Source organism: Salvia hispanica, chromosome 6 (assembly GCF_029641045.1).
Source record: "Salvia hispanica isolate PSC_SH4W2 chromosome 6, Shi_PSC_v1, whole genome shotgun sequence".
NCBI classification, from domain to species: domain Eukaryota; kingdom Viridiplantae; phylum Streptophyta; class Magnoliopsida; order Lamiales; family Lamiaceae; genus Salvia; species Salvia hispanica.
Window position 1 is genome coordinate 3,656,003 of NC_142697.1, and position 13,358 is coordinate 3,669,360.

General features: G+C 37.4%; 2 protein-coding genes across 2 annotated transcripts; both read left to right on the forward strand.

Moving 5' to 3' along the window:
* The first annotated feature begins 107 nt into the window (after window positions 1-107).
* Window positions 108-7,639, forward strand: LOC125189155 (chaperone protein ClpD, chloroplastic). The gene is made up of 12 exons (XM_089061130.1): window positions 108-1,035; window positions 1,830-1,993; window positions 2,088-2,317; window positions 3,219-3,327; window positions 3,406-3,536; window positions 5,266-5,367; window positions 5,466-5,747; window positions 5,854-5,957; window positions 6,032-6,326; window positions 6,457-6,690; window positions 6,771-7,004; window positions 7,107-7,639. Exons 1-12 carry the CDS (start codon window positions 359-361, stop codon window positions 7,413-7,415), a joined length of 2,871 nt encoding a protein of 956 aa, XP_088917256.1. The 5' UTR covers window positions 108-358; the 3' UTR covers window positions 7,416-7,639.
* Window positions 7,640-8,660: 1,021 nt separating this feature from the next.
* On the forward strand, window positions 8,661-13,310 carry LOC148923073 (U2 small nuclear ribonucleoprotein A'-like). The gene is made up of 8 exons (XM_089060939.1): window positions 8,661-8,847; window positions 8,955-8,995; window positions 9,088-9,217; window positions 9,328-9,533; window positions 11,419-11,589; window positions 11,971-12,021; window positions 12,222-12,398; window positions 13,008-13,310. The coding sequence occupies exons 1-8, from the start codon at window positions 8,766-8,768 to the stop codon at window positions 13,011-13,013; spliced, it is 864 nt and encodes a 287-aa protein (XP_088917065.1). The 5' UTR covers window positions 8,661-8,765; the 3' UTR covers window positions 13,014-13,310.
* Window positions 13,311-13,358: the final 48 nt, after the last annotated feature.

A 13,358-nucleotide genomic window follows, 5' to 3' on the forward strand; every position in this document is an offset into this window, starting at 1 on the left:
TGTAATAAACGTGAAATTAATTTAAATTTGTCATAAATTTTGGGCACACAGACATTATTGACCGACGAGCGAAAGAGAAAGTATATGAAATACAGTAAAATTGGGGTGTGTTGTGTTGTTGTGCTGCGCTGCGCTGCCGTGATCATTTGACTTTCCTTCAATACCTTTCTTCTCCATCTTTCTGTATATGTAGAGATCCTTCTTCATACGCCAACTATTCCCCTATATAAACTTCATTTTTCATTTTTCATTTTTCATTTTTCTATTGATTTCTTCTTCTCCTCCTCCTCCTCCTCCTCTCTTTTCTTAACCACACATTCATCTTCAATATTTATTTTTGTACATAATTTCAAATTTAATGGAGGTGTCGTGTTCACCGCCGCTCTCCGTCAACTCCGTGCTCAGTTCCGGTCCGATCCGCCGTGTTTCTGCATCCGCCGCGCACCGCCGTCGCCATAAATTAGTAGCGTTTCCCCCTAATTGCCCTCCATCTGCCGCCACTTCTAGTGTTTGCAGCACCAGCAGCAGCTCTTCTTCTTATTTCGGACTCTCGCTTGCTCAAAATTGCGGATTCAATCGGAATAACGCAGGTGCTCTGAAGAAGACGAGGAGGCGCTCGTTTTTCGTGGTTTCAGGAATCTTCGAGAAGTTTACGGAGAGATCGATCAAGGCGGTGATGTTCTCGCAGCGAGAAGCCAAGGCTATGGGCAAGGACATGGTTTACACGCAGCACCTGTTGCTAGGCCTCGTTGCTGAGGATCGCGCCTCCGGTGGATTCCTCGGATCTGGCATTACCGTTGATGCTGCACGAGCTGCTGTGCGGAGTTTGTGGGAGGAAGATAATCACAGCGACGGGAGTTTGCAGCAGTCGGAGACTTCAGCTACGGATGTGCCGTTTTCTGCTAGCACGAAGCGCGTGTTTGAGGCTGCGGTTGACTACTCCAGGACTATGGGGTATAATTACATAGCACCGGAGCATATCGCTGTTGGATTGTTCACCGTCGATGATGGCAATGCTAACCGTGTGCTTAAGAGGTACTCCGGTGTTTATTCAACAATTTTAGCATTGTATTGACTTTCTCATTACTTGCAATTTGCATCATTTTTTAGTTTCTATGGTATGTGATTGAGAGTGTATGTAGCCATGTAGGGATTTCGATCTAGTTTTCTTGGAGTAAATACATACGCCTGATGTAGCAGATCAATTTTTATGTGATGGTTAGATTGTCTTGTGCTAAGCTGGCTGATGCTTCTAAGGAGAAAATCTTTTCTGTGATGCTCATTGCTTCCCCCTTTGTGCATATTGGTGTATTCTAGTTAGTTTCTGCATTTGGATGTGTGGTTTGTAGTAGCTGTCTCTCTATTTACATGCCTACAATATATTTTGCCAACCTCAAATGTGAATGGTTTGTTCTTATAGACGACTTTAGCATGTCTATAGCTAATACTTTCTTGATCCATTCGTTCAGAATATGTAATTACCTTATAGGTAATACAATTAAATGTTTAGAGGACAATAATTCCATTATCTTTATCCGATAAAATGTCAACTGTCAAGGTTTTCTTAGTCAATGCTACATATTTGATATTGGATCATAATAGAAACCTGAAAAAAATATGTAGCGTAGGTAATTCTCCTCTAAACTTGTTTATTTCATGTGGCCACAACATGTAAGCTGGGAAGGATTTGGAAATCAAAATAACGATGCTATTTCGTAATTCACTGAGTCTATTTTTCTGCATCGCTTTATGCTAATTGAGTTGAAGAGGACATAGTTGCTTAGTGATTTTCATGTGTTATCTCTTGAACTAGATTCAAATGGTTTCAGATTAGGTGTCAATATAAACCGTTTGGCAACAGCGGCAGTCTCCAGACTTCAAGGAGAGCTTGCCAAAGAGGGAAGAGAACCAGCTTCCACTGCATTCAAAAAGTTACAGGGAAATATCTTTCCTGAGAAAAACAACAAGTCGAAATCCCCTGAAAGGGAAACAGGTCAGGATCTATATTACCTGTTATTCCATGGTGTTTCTGGATAAGTTTTTCTGAAACACAATAATTACATTGAGATTCACTACTCTTTTAACAGAGAAAAAAGCTCTTGACCTATTCTGTGTGGATCTTACTGCCCGTGCTAGCCAGGGATCCATTGATCCTGTAATTGGTCGAGATACTGAAGTACAGAGGGTCATTCAAATTCTTTGCCGAAGGACCAAGAGTAATCCAATTCTTCTTGGTGAAGCTGGGGTTGGAAAGACAGCTATTGCAGAAGGACTGGCTCTAAATATTGCTGATGGGACTGTTCCCGTCCTTCTAATGGTGGGTTTACTCTCTACAAAAGACAAAAGTCTTCTTCAAAGTTTATGTTACTCTAGTATATTCTGAGATAGTCAAATGCATGGTTACATACTTAGATGGGTGTTACTTAAACTTAGAATGTGTTTTGCTGAGCTTATAAACTTATTACGACAGCTTATAAGATGTTTGAGGTAAGCTATTTACAAGTTTTTAATTACTATCTTCTTAAGTTTTAAAGCTCCGAAAGATAAATTATGAAAAATTATCCCTTTGTCCCATTGTAGTTCCGTTGTACTATTCCTTTTGTTGTTGTCCCACTATAGTTGAGTCATTTCTTAATTTTTTTTGGCAAAGAGCAATAAGTTAATCCCTCATACTTTATTCTCTATCATGCTTTATTTTCTCTTCTATTATTTACTTTATTCTCGCTCCACTTAACTCACTGACCATCATTTTCTTTAATCTCATGCCCAAAAGAAATGCTTCAATTATAGTGGGATGGAGGGAGTAGATGTAATTTTGGAGTAAGATCATGTTTTAATCAACTTCTTTAATCCGTCATTTAGGCCATCCAAATAAATTTTCCTTGCGAGCATTTTAATATTCTTCTATCATATTTGATCTGAACACACAATAACATACTTCCTCCGTCCCAATAAATATGCAACATTTGATTTCCGACCTAGGATTTTATGCAGTGTTGTTTTGTGAGTGAATGAAGAGAGTATAAAGTAAGAGAGAAAAAAAGTAGAGATAGTGTTGTTTCCATTTTAGGAAACGTTTAATTTTTATTGGGACAACCCAAAAAGGAAAACGTTTCATTTCTAATGGGACATAGGGAGTATTATTTAATTACTATTTATAATCGATTACTACTAGGAATGTTGCTTGCTGAGGTTTGTCATTTTGTGTTTTTGTCCAGGAAAAGCGTATATTATCTTTGGATATAGGTCTCCTAATAGCAGGTGCAAAAGAGAGGGGAGAGTTAGAGGGACGTCTGTCCATGTTAATAAAAGAGATTAAACAGTCAGGTAAGCACTTCATTAGGAGTGTGAATGGATTCTTAAAACTTTGAGATCATGTCTTAGCTTGATGTTGCCTCTTTTCAGGAAATATAATTTTATTTATTGATGAGGTCCACACGCTTATTGGTTCCGGCACAGTTGGACGGGCAAATAAGGGTTCTGGTCTGGATATAGCCAATCTATTGAAGCCATCACTTGGACGGAGTGAATTTCAGGTGAAAAGTCTGTAGTGTATCCTTCTGTGTTGTATACTTGTATCTTAATCTTTCTAGTTGATGCATCATTTGGAAGATTATTTTTCTTTAAGATGCATACCTACTAGAGAGTTATGGAGTAAAGGGGATGCTGCTGGAAATATAACAGAAAAGAAGAAAGAAAAGGAAGAACAGAACGATAATATACAATAAAAATAAATCTCCTCCTTACAGAACAAAGAGGTCCATCCTCCAAAAAGGCCACAACAAATGTGCTAATCAAACTATATTACTGAAGAAATAGAATATATAGGAAACAAAGCCCTATTTATTTAGCTATTGAGTACTCCTAATGAAATAAAACTCTTTCTGACAAGTTTAAAAGATAAAACCTATCTCTAAAAGTACTAACTAGACTCTTTAAAACCAAAAAAAAACAGCTAAATAAATTAATTAACAACTAGAAGATAACAGAACAAGGGACGACCTGCAGGGAACATGAAACGTTCTCTATCCTTGGATGATCAATATCAACTGCCCCACTGTCAAAACAGCCATGCCTCAAGGCTGGGGTCAAAATATAAACACGTTTCTTTGTCTGGTGGAGTCTCATACTCACGCTTCCGGACAAGAGTCAGAATGCAGAACAAAAGAATATATGGCAACAAACAAGAGGAAGCAGATGCTGCACTTTGAACCGAGAAGATGGTTGAAACTTTCGGCAAAAGATAAAATTGTCAGTGGGTAGCGGCTGCTGGGATGAAACACTGGGGCAGGGGGCAGGGGGCAGGGATGGGGGCTGAAATGGTGGAACAACTGGGCAGGAATGAAAAAGGGGTGCTGTCGGAGTCACAATGTTGGCGGAGGGTTGGATGAGACGAAGGGGTTGCACGAAGTGAAGGTGGCAGATGCAACCCTGCAACACAGGGAAGATCCCCCATGTGGATTGGACCCTGGTCATCACCTGACCCGTATATCCTGCAGAATTGTACATCTCACTTCTTGGCAGTTGGCACTAAGTGTTGGATTCGGTGATGATGTCGTTGAACATGGCATCGATGCTATCGAACTTGGTATCAAGTTGTTCCACCGCTGTCTCCAATCCATCAACCCTTGATTATGTGCTTCAGGTTAACACCATAATTCACCACACCAAATTGATATGGAGTAAAGGTGGTGCTGCTGGAAATAGAACATAGATAAATATCCTGCCTCAGGACAAAGAGGTCATTCCTCTGAGAAGGCGACAACAAATGAAATCAAACTATACTCCTTAACAAATAAAATGTAGGAAACAAAGTCCTGTTTATAAGAAGCTACTAAAGACTCATAACAAACTACTAACTAGACTCCTTAAAACAATAAACAGATAAATAATGATTCAACGACTAAAAGGCATCAGAACAAGGGACGATCATCAGGAAACAGGGAAACCTCCTCTATCCACAGACAAATATCATACAGCTACTTGCATTCTGCACACCAATCTCTGGTATCAGTACCTGGCCTTACAACATTTCTGTGGGTGTAATCATTGTTACTTTCGTTTCATTAAGTCTATAATGTATACACTGCTGACCATCGAAGAACATGAAAAAAAAGATGAAAGGATATTGTTTCCTGGGTTGGCCTTTTAGAGAATGAATATGTTGGTTGTCTTGCTGGATGCATTTGCAAAGAATTAGGCAGATCTTTATATTTTATTTGCTTGCATTTTTATTTTTATTTTATTTTTAATTTCTTGTGGCAGTGTATCGCATCCACAACTATGGATGAATTCCGCTTGCATTTTGAGAAGGATAAAGCATTGGCACGGAGATTCCAACCTGTTTTGATTAATGAACCGAGTCAGGTTTGAGATCATCTTTATTGACAATCAGGATACACACATTACTCAAAACTGTCACATTTTGACTATTGCTCCTTGATGTATTTTCAAACATATTCTAGGCCGACGCTGTTCAGATACTGATGGGCTTGCGTGAAAAATATGAGTCCCACCACAAATGTTTATACACTTTGGAGGCCATTAATGCTGCTGTACATCTGTCTGCTAGATATATTCCAGATAGACATCTTCCCGATAAAGCTATTGATCTTATCGATGAGGCTGGAAGTAGAGCTCGAATGAAAGCATCCAAGCGCAAAAAGGAAGAGCGAACTTCTGTACTTTCAAAGTCACCTAGTGATTATTGGCAAGAAATTAGAACGGTGCAGGCCATGCATGAAGCAGTATGTTAAATACGTTTTGCGCATTGTTACAAGTGCTATATATATATTTTCTGCTGACTCTTTCTAATATTCAAATGCCCGTATCTGATCTCTTGCATTTGACCAGTCACTGGCAACAACAGTGGCAGAAAATGATGACAGCTCAAGCTTGGATGAGAATGGAGGACGTATTAATAATCCGTCTTTGGTATCCTCTTCCTCAGATAATGAGTATGTGTTCTGCCTTATGTCATCTCTGACTGATCCTAGATTAGCTAAGAACTTAGTCTTTACATCTCTTGCAGAATTACAGTGGTTGGGCCTGAGGATATAGCTTCTGTTGCCTCATTCTGGTCAGGAATCCCAGTTAACAAACTAACAGCTGATGATAGAATGCTTCTGGTGGGCCTTGATGAGCAGCTGAAGAAAAGAGTTGTTGGTCAAGATGAGGCTGTCACTGCTATTTGTCGGGCTGTGAAAAGATCCCGCGTAGGCCTGAATGACCCAGATAGACCAATTGCTGCGATGCTCTTCTGTGGCCCTACTGGTGTTGGGAAAACTGAACTCACTAAAGCTTTGGCAGCAAGTTATTTTGGTTCTGTAAGAAAATCATTCCTTGCTACACCTTCTTTTATTATGATCTTCACAAGTTCAAACCCTGATATGAGAATTTGAATGCATCAAGACTAGGTTTGTGAAAGTAAAATACTTTTCTACTTTTATCTTGTAGGAGTCTGCCATGCTAAGATTGGACATGAGTGAATATATGGAGCGGCATACTGTAAGCAAGCTAATCGGATCTCCTCCTGGCTATGTCGGTTATGGAGAAGGAGGCACTCTAACTGAAGCTATAAGAAAACGGCCGTTCACTGTTGTGCTGTTGGATGAGATTGAGAAAGCTCACCCAGATATATTCAACATCTTGCTACAATTGTTCGAAGATGGTCACCTAACAGACTCTCAGGTTTCTTTCCACTAATGATTATTTAGAAAATGGCCTTATTTTTTCATGCACCACTAATCTGCTAAAGATTCATTCAATAGGGTCGAAGAGTATCATTCAAAAACGCACTGGTAGTAATGACTTCCAACGTGGGATCTGCTGCCATTGCTAAGGGCAGACACAACTCCTTTGGTTTTTTTACCAATGAAGATGAGTCAGCATCATATGGTGGGCTGAAAGCATTGCTGGTGGAAGAGCTAAAGGGTTATTTCCGCCCAGAATTACTAAACAGAATAGACGAAGTAGTGGTGTTTCGTCCTCTTGAGAAACCTCAGGTTTGGCTAGTGATTTTTTTCATTTCTTATATCTGTTGGGATATAAATGCAAACTTCGAAGTCATGAGAATCACACTTCTGAACTGTTTCCCCTCGTTCCAGTTACTTGAAATATTGGATATAATGCTACTTGAAGTTAAAGATCGTCTGGCTTCTTTGGATATCGGTCTGGAGGTATCAGAAGCGATTATGGAGTTGATATGCGAACAAGGCTATGACCGGAGCTATGGGGCTCGGCCTCTCAGAAGAGCAGTCACACTTATAATTGAAGATCTGGTAAGTGAATCTCTACTCTCTGATGAATACAAGGCTGGTGACATTGCTGTAATCGATGTCGATAGTTCTGGGAATCCGGTCGTCACCAACAAATCAAATAGGATCGAATTATCCGATAGTAGCTCCAAATTATAAGGAGATCGAGTTGTATATTTTTTAACCCAACATGTAAATAATCGATTCATATTTATATTGGGCGTAAATTGAAGCCCTCATTCTCCATAGTGTTACCACCTTGTTGTAAACTAGTATTCCATATACATATTTTTTATAGTTTTGTAAGATATACAGCAAATCATGTATACTACAGTCATAATTTATTTTCTGAACTTTCAATATAAAAATTTATCTTTTCTGTACTTACATAATAGTTTGTTCCTCCTGACCATTTGAAGTTCCCTAACCTGAGCATCTCAATTAGGCTGGTGAATGATTCTCCGCTATATATATTCAACCATTTAAACTTTGAAATTGATAATTGCTACAACCAGCTAAGACCAGGTAGAGGGGGAAAAGAAGAGCATAAATGGAGTTAAAACTGGAAAATATGTTGATAATTATATCCAAATCAAAAGGAATTTATATGGTCAACAAATAGAATTATCTGCAAAGAAGTGTTTTGCATAATGGCGTAACTATTTTAATTGCTACTACTACACATTATTCAATTGAATAGGTGGCATGTTACTATATACACGAAATGATTGGTTGGGCATTTTCCTTGCGCATTAGCCTGGGTTCGACAGCTTGCAACAACATTTTCCACGTTTTTTTATATTTTTAAGCAATTTCGGTTTCATCCGGATAACCGAAAACCGAACCAATTACAGTTTTAGTTATTAAAATTGTCAATTTCGGTAGTTGATTAACTACCGTTCGGTTCGGTCCCTAACCGAACCACTGACTTCCTAGCATTAGTTTGATCAAATTTTAGTGTGTCATGTAGCTCTCCAAATTTAAGTGGCATGTTATGAAATTTAAAAATAATTCAATTCCCTGATTTGAATAAAATTATACTATTTTTTTTAGTTTATTAAGCGCGAAATGACATTGTTTAGTCATCCATGTAATCATTATCTATTCATCCTTTTCAAAATTAAAGAGTCATAGTTTTGAAATGATTATACAGTATTTTTTCTGTCCCATGTTATTTGAGACAGCTTTTTTTTTCCATAAAATTGTGTTTAGAGAATTATATAAAGATAATATAGTACTGTACTCTTATAGACGAGAGAAAAGATGATAAAACAAGTGAGATTAGAGATTTTTTATTTTTAGAGTAGTGATATATTTCCATCAATTTTTACATAAGAGAAAGGTTGGTGTAAATTGATTAATACTATCCAATAAATGAATCCCATTATTAAGTTTATTCAAAAGTGGAGTATTTAATCCGGGTTCGGATCCCTCTATTCGGATTCTTAAACCTCTAATTCTGAATCCTGCTGTTGCCGCCGGCAGAGAGAGAGAGAGAGAGGTGATAAAATGGTGAGATTGACGGCGGATTTGATCTGGAAAAGCCCCCATTTCTTCAATGCCGTTCGCGAGCGAGAACTTGATCTCCGAGGTTTCTTCTTCTTCTTTTTTTTTTTTCCAAACCCTACTTTCTTTTTAGCATAATGTTTCTGTGTTGTAACTCCTTGTGTATGTTTCTCTCTCTATAATTCCGAGCAGGCAACAAAATTCCTGTTATAGAGAACGTTGGTGCTACTGAGGTGAACAGTTTCCCCTTTCTACTTCATTTGGCATTTAGCGATGAGTATGTTTAGTTTCCGTTTGTGATTTTGCTTTACTTTCCGTTTAACAGGACCAATTCGACACCGTTGATTTATCTGATAATGAGATTGTCAAGCTTGAGAACTTCCCTCTCATGAATCGCCTTGGAACCTTGTTATTGAACAATAACCGAATCACTCGCATCACTCCTAACCTTGGAGGTATAAACCCTATTTTCTTTTTTACTTGAGCAAATTCAATTTTGCTACTTTAGACATATTTTATATAAGAAATCTTGAGCTATATAGTTATTGTTTTGGAATTTGGGCAGAGTTTTTACCGAAACTGCACACCTTGGTCCTCACCAACAATAGGTTAACTAACTTGGCTGAGATTGATCCCCTTGCATCACTTCCCAAGCTGCAGTTCCTTAGTCTGCTTGACAACAATATCACGAAAAAACCCAATTACCGTCTGTATGTTATCCACAAGTTGAAGTCCTTGCGTGTTCTGGACTTTAAGAAAGTAAAACAAAAGGTTAGTATTTGAAATATAAATATCCCATTGTTCTGCTGCACTTAAGATGTTTTGAAATGCCACAAAAATGGTGTGTCATTGAGGTTGGGAGTTGACTGTCTTTGGAAGACATGCTTGTTTATTAGAAATTGACACCAAATGAAGCAATATAAGTTAAACATCGGTGGCATGCAATCATACATTTGTGAGTAATTTTGGATGAAATGTAAATTTTGATTCTTTAAATATAATAGGCTTCAGTCGGTTGTCATTCACCTTTGGTTTTATGCTGGATCTTGTGTTTGAAGATCTGAGTATATCAGTATATACATTTCTTTTGTGCTTTAATGTCAAAATTTGACACCATGAAAAATGAAAATTAGGAAATATATGAAAATGAATAATAATTTAAGTTGACCAAATTATATATTTGGAACTAAAATGTATCAACCACTTGATGTCCATCCGATGGATCTGTTATGATTATTTCATATCCCCCTTTTGCTTTTCGTATTATTGTTTTTTACTATACCCGCCCCTGTGGCATTATAAACTGTGTTGTTACTCTTTCTTCTGTCGGGATAAATCTGACCCCTTCCTCTATTTCCTCCTACATAGTACATATATAAGATATTTTAAGAAGTGAACATCTTTCTTTGTAGCGGGTTCGGGGGGAAGAATAGATTCCTATACTATGTAATTAAAATCTCCGTTTCTAAGATACTTTGGCAGTAACTTGAAATGTTAAGCATCCGCTGCACTATGTCGATACTTTATACTCGAATTTCCGGTGTCTGATTTTAAATATGATTCAGTGGTCTTAAAACTGGGTTCCTTGTGTTCAAAACTCAGTTACACAAACCAGAAGTTACTGAGTTCATTAAATATTTAAATTTCTATTAGCCTAATATATTACAGTTAGGTTTCAAGGGGTTATATCAATCAAATGTTTACTGCTTGTGTTTTGTATACTCTTTATTTCATCACTTCTTCGGAGCTGATGAAATCCCTTGTTTTGATATCATGGTTAAAAGGAAATACAATGATGCATGCATTTTAGCCCTTGTAATTGCAGCTGTTTGTGTCCTAGTTTGCTCAATGTATAAGGAACTAATGGTGTTTCTGAATTTACAGAATATGAAGCCTCTGCAATAGCATTTTTTGATAAACTGAATAATTTTGTTGGAAGTGTTGAGACTCCTGACTTGCCATGTCACCCACCTCCAATATCAACTGCTAAATTGTAATTTTCTCTGTTATTTTCTGGCTTGGCCAAAGTGGTAAGAAGAAACTGAAAGTTTGATATGGATTAGGACAAGTGAAGTTGTTGGAACATTACTCCTTACAAGTTTATTGAATTGCTGATCCTAGTACCAGAGAAGAAACTTCTCACGGTTAATTCATACTATTGCATTGTGAATATTCAACATAATTACATATTTATTGCGTTCCGTTGCCCCATCGCCCCACAACCTGAGTTTTTACCTATTAGCCCTGGTGGGCCCCGTGCTCATAACAACACTGATTACATGATTACATCTGTCCTGGATGTTCTTTGAGAAGAATCATATTATAATGGTGCACCCTTCTATGTATAAAATGTTCAAGTTGTATCTTATTATAGCTTATTTGAGCTATGTTAAAATTGCGTTATAGCTAAGTCACTTTACATTATAGGTTATGACTGTTACTTTATGGGCAGATAACCTTTCTCTCTTTTATGCTTATAGTGCCATTACAGAGTGCAAACATTATCATTAGTTCATTACAGACCTCTTTCTGTTTGGGGATTAACTTGTTTCTCATTTTCTCCAAGTTTACCCTGCTCTGTTTATTCAATTTGCTTCACACTATATTGAAGTATTTTTTGGTCTGACTTTACAAAATACTGTTACACATCATACAGGAGCGTGCTGAAGCCAAAACTTTGTTTGCATCAGAAGAAGCTGAAGAAGAGGTTAAAAGGCAATCTGCTAAGGTTGTACCTGCTGAGACTCCTAGTACCCAAGAATCTGCAAGGGATCAACAGGCAGCTAAACCAGCTGCACCTACACCAGAACAAATTTTGGCTATTAAGGTATATGAATATTCTATATTTTTTGAGACTTTTGTCACTCTCCCTATCTTTCAAGGGTCACCATGAGTCTGGTGGTAACTGCAGAAATTTATATTTGTGACATGCCAAGTGTTAGACTTAGAAAGGGTAAAAGAACATGCCAATTCTTAACAGGGAGTAATAAATGTGAGTGAAATTGGAGTGTCTCATATTCTTTCCCTTTAAATGATGGGCTTAAGCAGTTTTTCGTATATTATGGGTTTTGGCTGATTGTAGAATGCTTTCAGATTTGTCTCAGAAAACAAAATGCATTGAGATTTCTTTTTCCTCTATCCAACTGTCCACCTGGTTATATTTTTCTCTCACCATCGATTGTTCCTTAATTTCTCTTATACTTTGCAGGCTGCCATTGTGAATTCACAAACTCTTGAAGAGGTGGCAAGACTGGAACAGGTAATCTCACAACCCTTAATACAAATAGGATAGGATAGTCGAATTTTGAATTATGAAATACAACCCGCCACTCCTTTACAAAAAATATTTGATTTTCGTCCTTGTCCATTAGTCTATATTGATTTTTTTTTCATGTTCTCGTTCCCCACCTACCTCATTTAGAAATTTACCACAAGAGTTTTAATATTTCTTGAATGCAGGCACTAAAATCAGGACAGCTTCCAGCTGAGTTCAACATCAGTGATGGTGGCAATGCACCTAACGGTGAGGCTACTGAACAGGAGGATAATATGATCACAGATGAAAAAGAAGCGAATAATGAACCTAAAGAAAGTGAGTCTGAAGAAAAGAAAGATGAGGCATCAGAAATGGAAGAGGTATATTCATGTTTAAATGTTACATGTGTATAGACTGTGGACCTGTGGTCCTTTTGGTTTAGCTGCACTCATGCTTGTTCCACTGTTAGATTGTGATAAAATTAAATTTGCTGTCTTGAAGCTATTTAAGGACTAGTATGAATTGCTGATCATATAGGTGCGATGAGTTTCACTAAAATATCTAATACTTTAAGATGGGACAAAATGAATGACCTAAAAGAAGAAAATTGAGCATTTCAGTTGAGTGTGTAGGCTTCGCCCATTTTTGTGTGAACCTGCACAAATGTTTGTCTCTTCTTTAGAAGAGATAAAATCTGCATTGTTCATGTGAGGTTTTACCCCTAATAGAGTTCTCTGTGCATCAAAAGTGTCTACGATTGACATAATAGATAGATGTGTAGGTATAATTGAAAATAATCTTTATCTAATTTGTGGCAGAAAGCAAAAATTAACAATTACGTAAGAATACTGGATGTCATGTTTCTATTTTCTCATTTTCTCTCTCACCAATTTCCCCTCATATAATTGATTATATGGAGCCCATCAGTTTTGATCTGTTCTCTCAACATATGAATCTAACAGATACTCTGTTTACATTTTTCATTTCAGGAATAGGTTTGTTCCATATGAATATTCAGCACTCAGTATTCATCGGGTATCCTCCTGGTCATGATTAATGCCCACTTCATGTTGCGAAATTGTGGTTGTAATCTTTGATATTTTCTCGGACGAAGATTTCAGAGTAGCTATGAATAGGCAAGGAGAGCACTTGCTAACATCCTAGTATTTATGAGACATAGTTTGCTGCGACTGCGAGCAATGTAGTACTTGTCAAAAAAAACATGAATTTCTGCAGCTACTTACAGGAAAAACGTGTCTTCGCTGTCATGTAGTATTAGATTTTTCGAGCTATTCCTGCTATTTCAATCGAATTTTCAACTGGTTATATTCTTAGGAGAA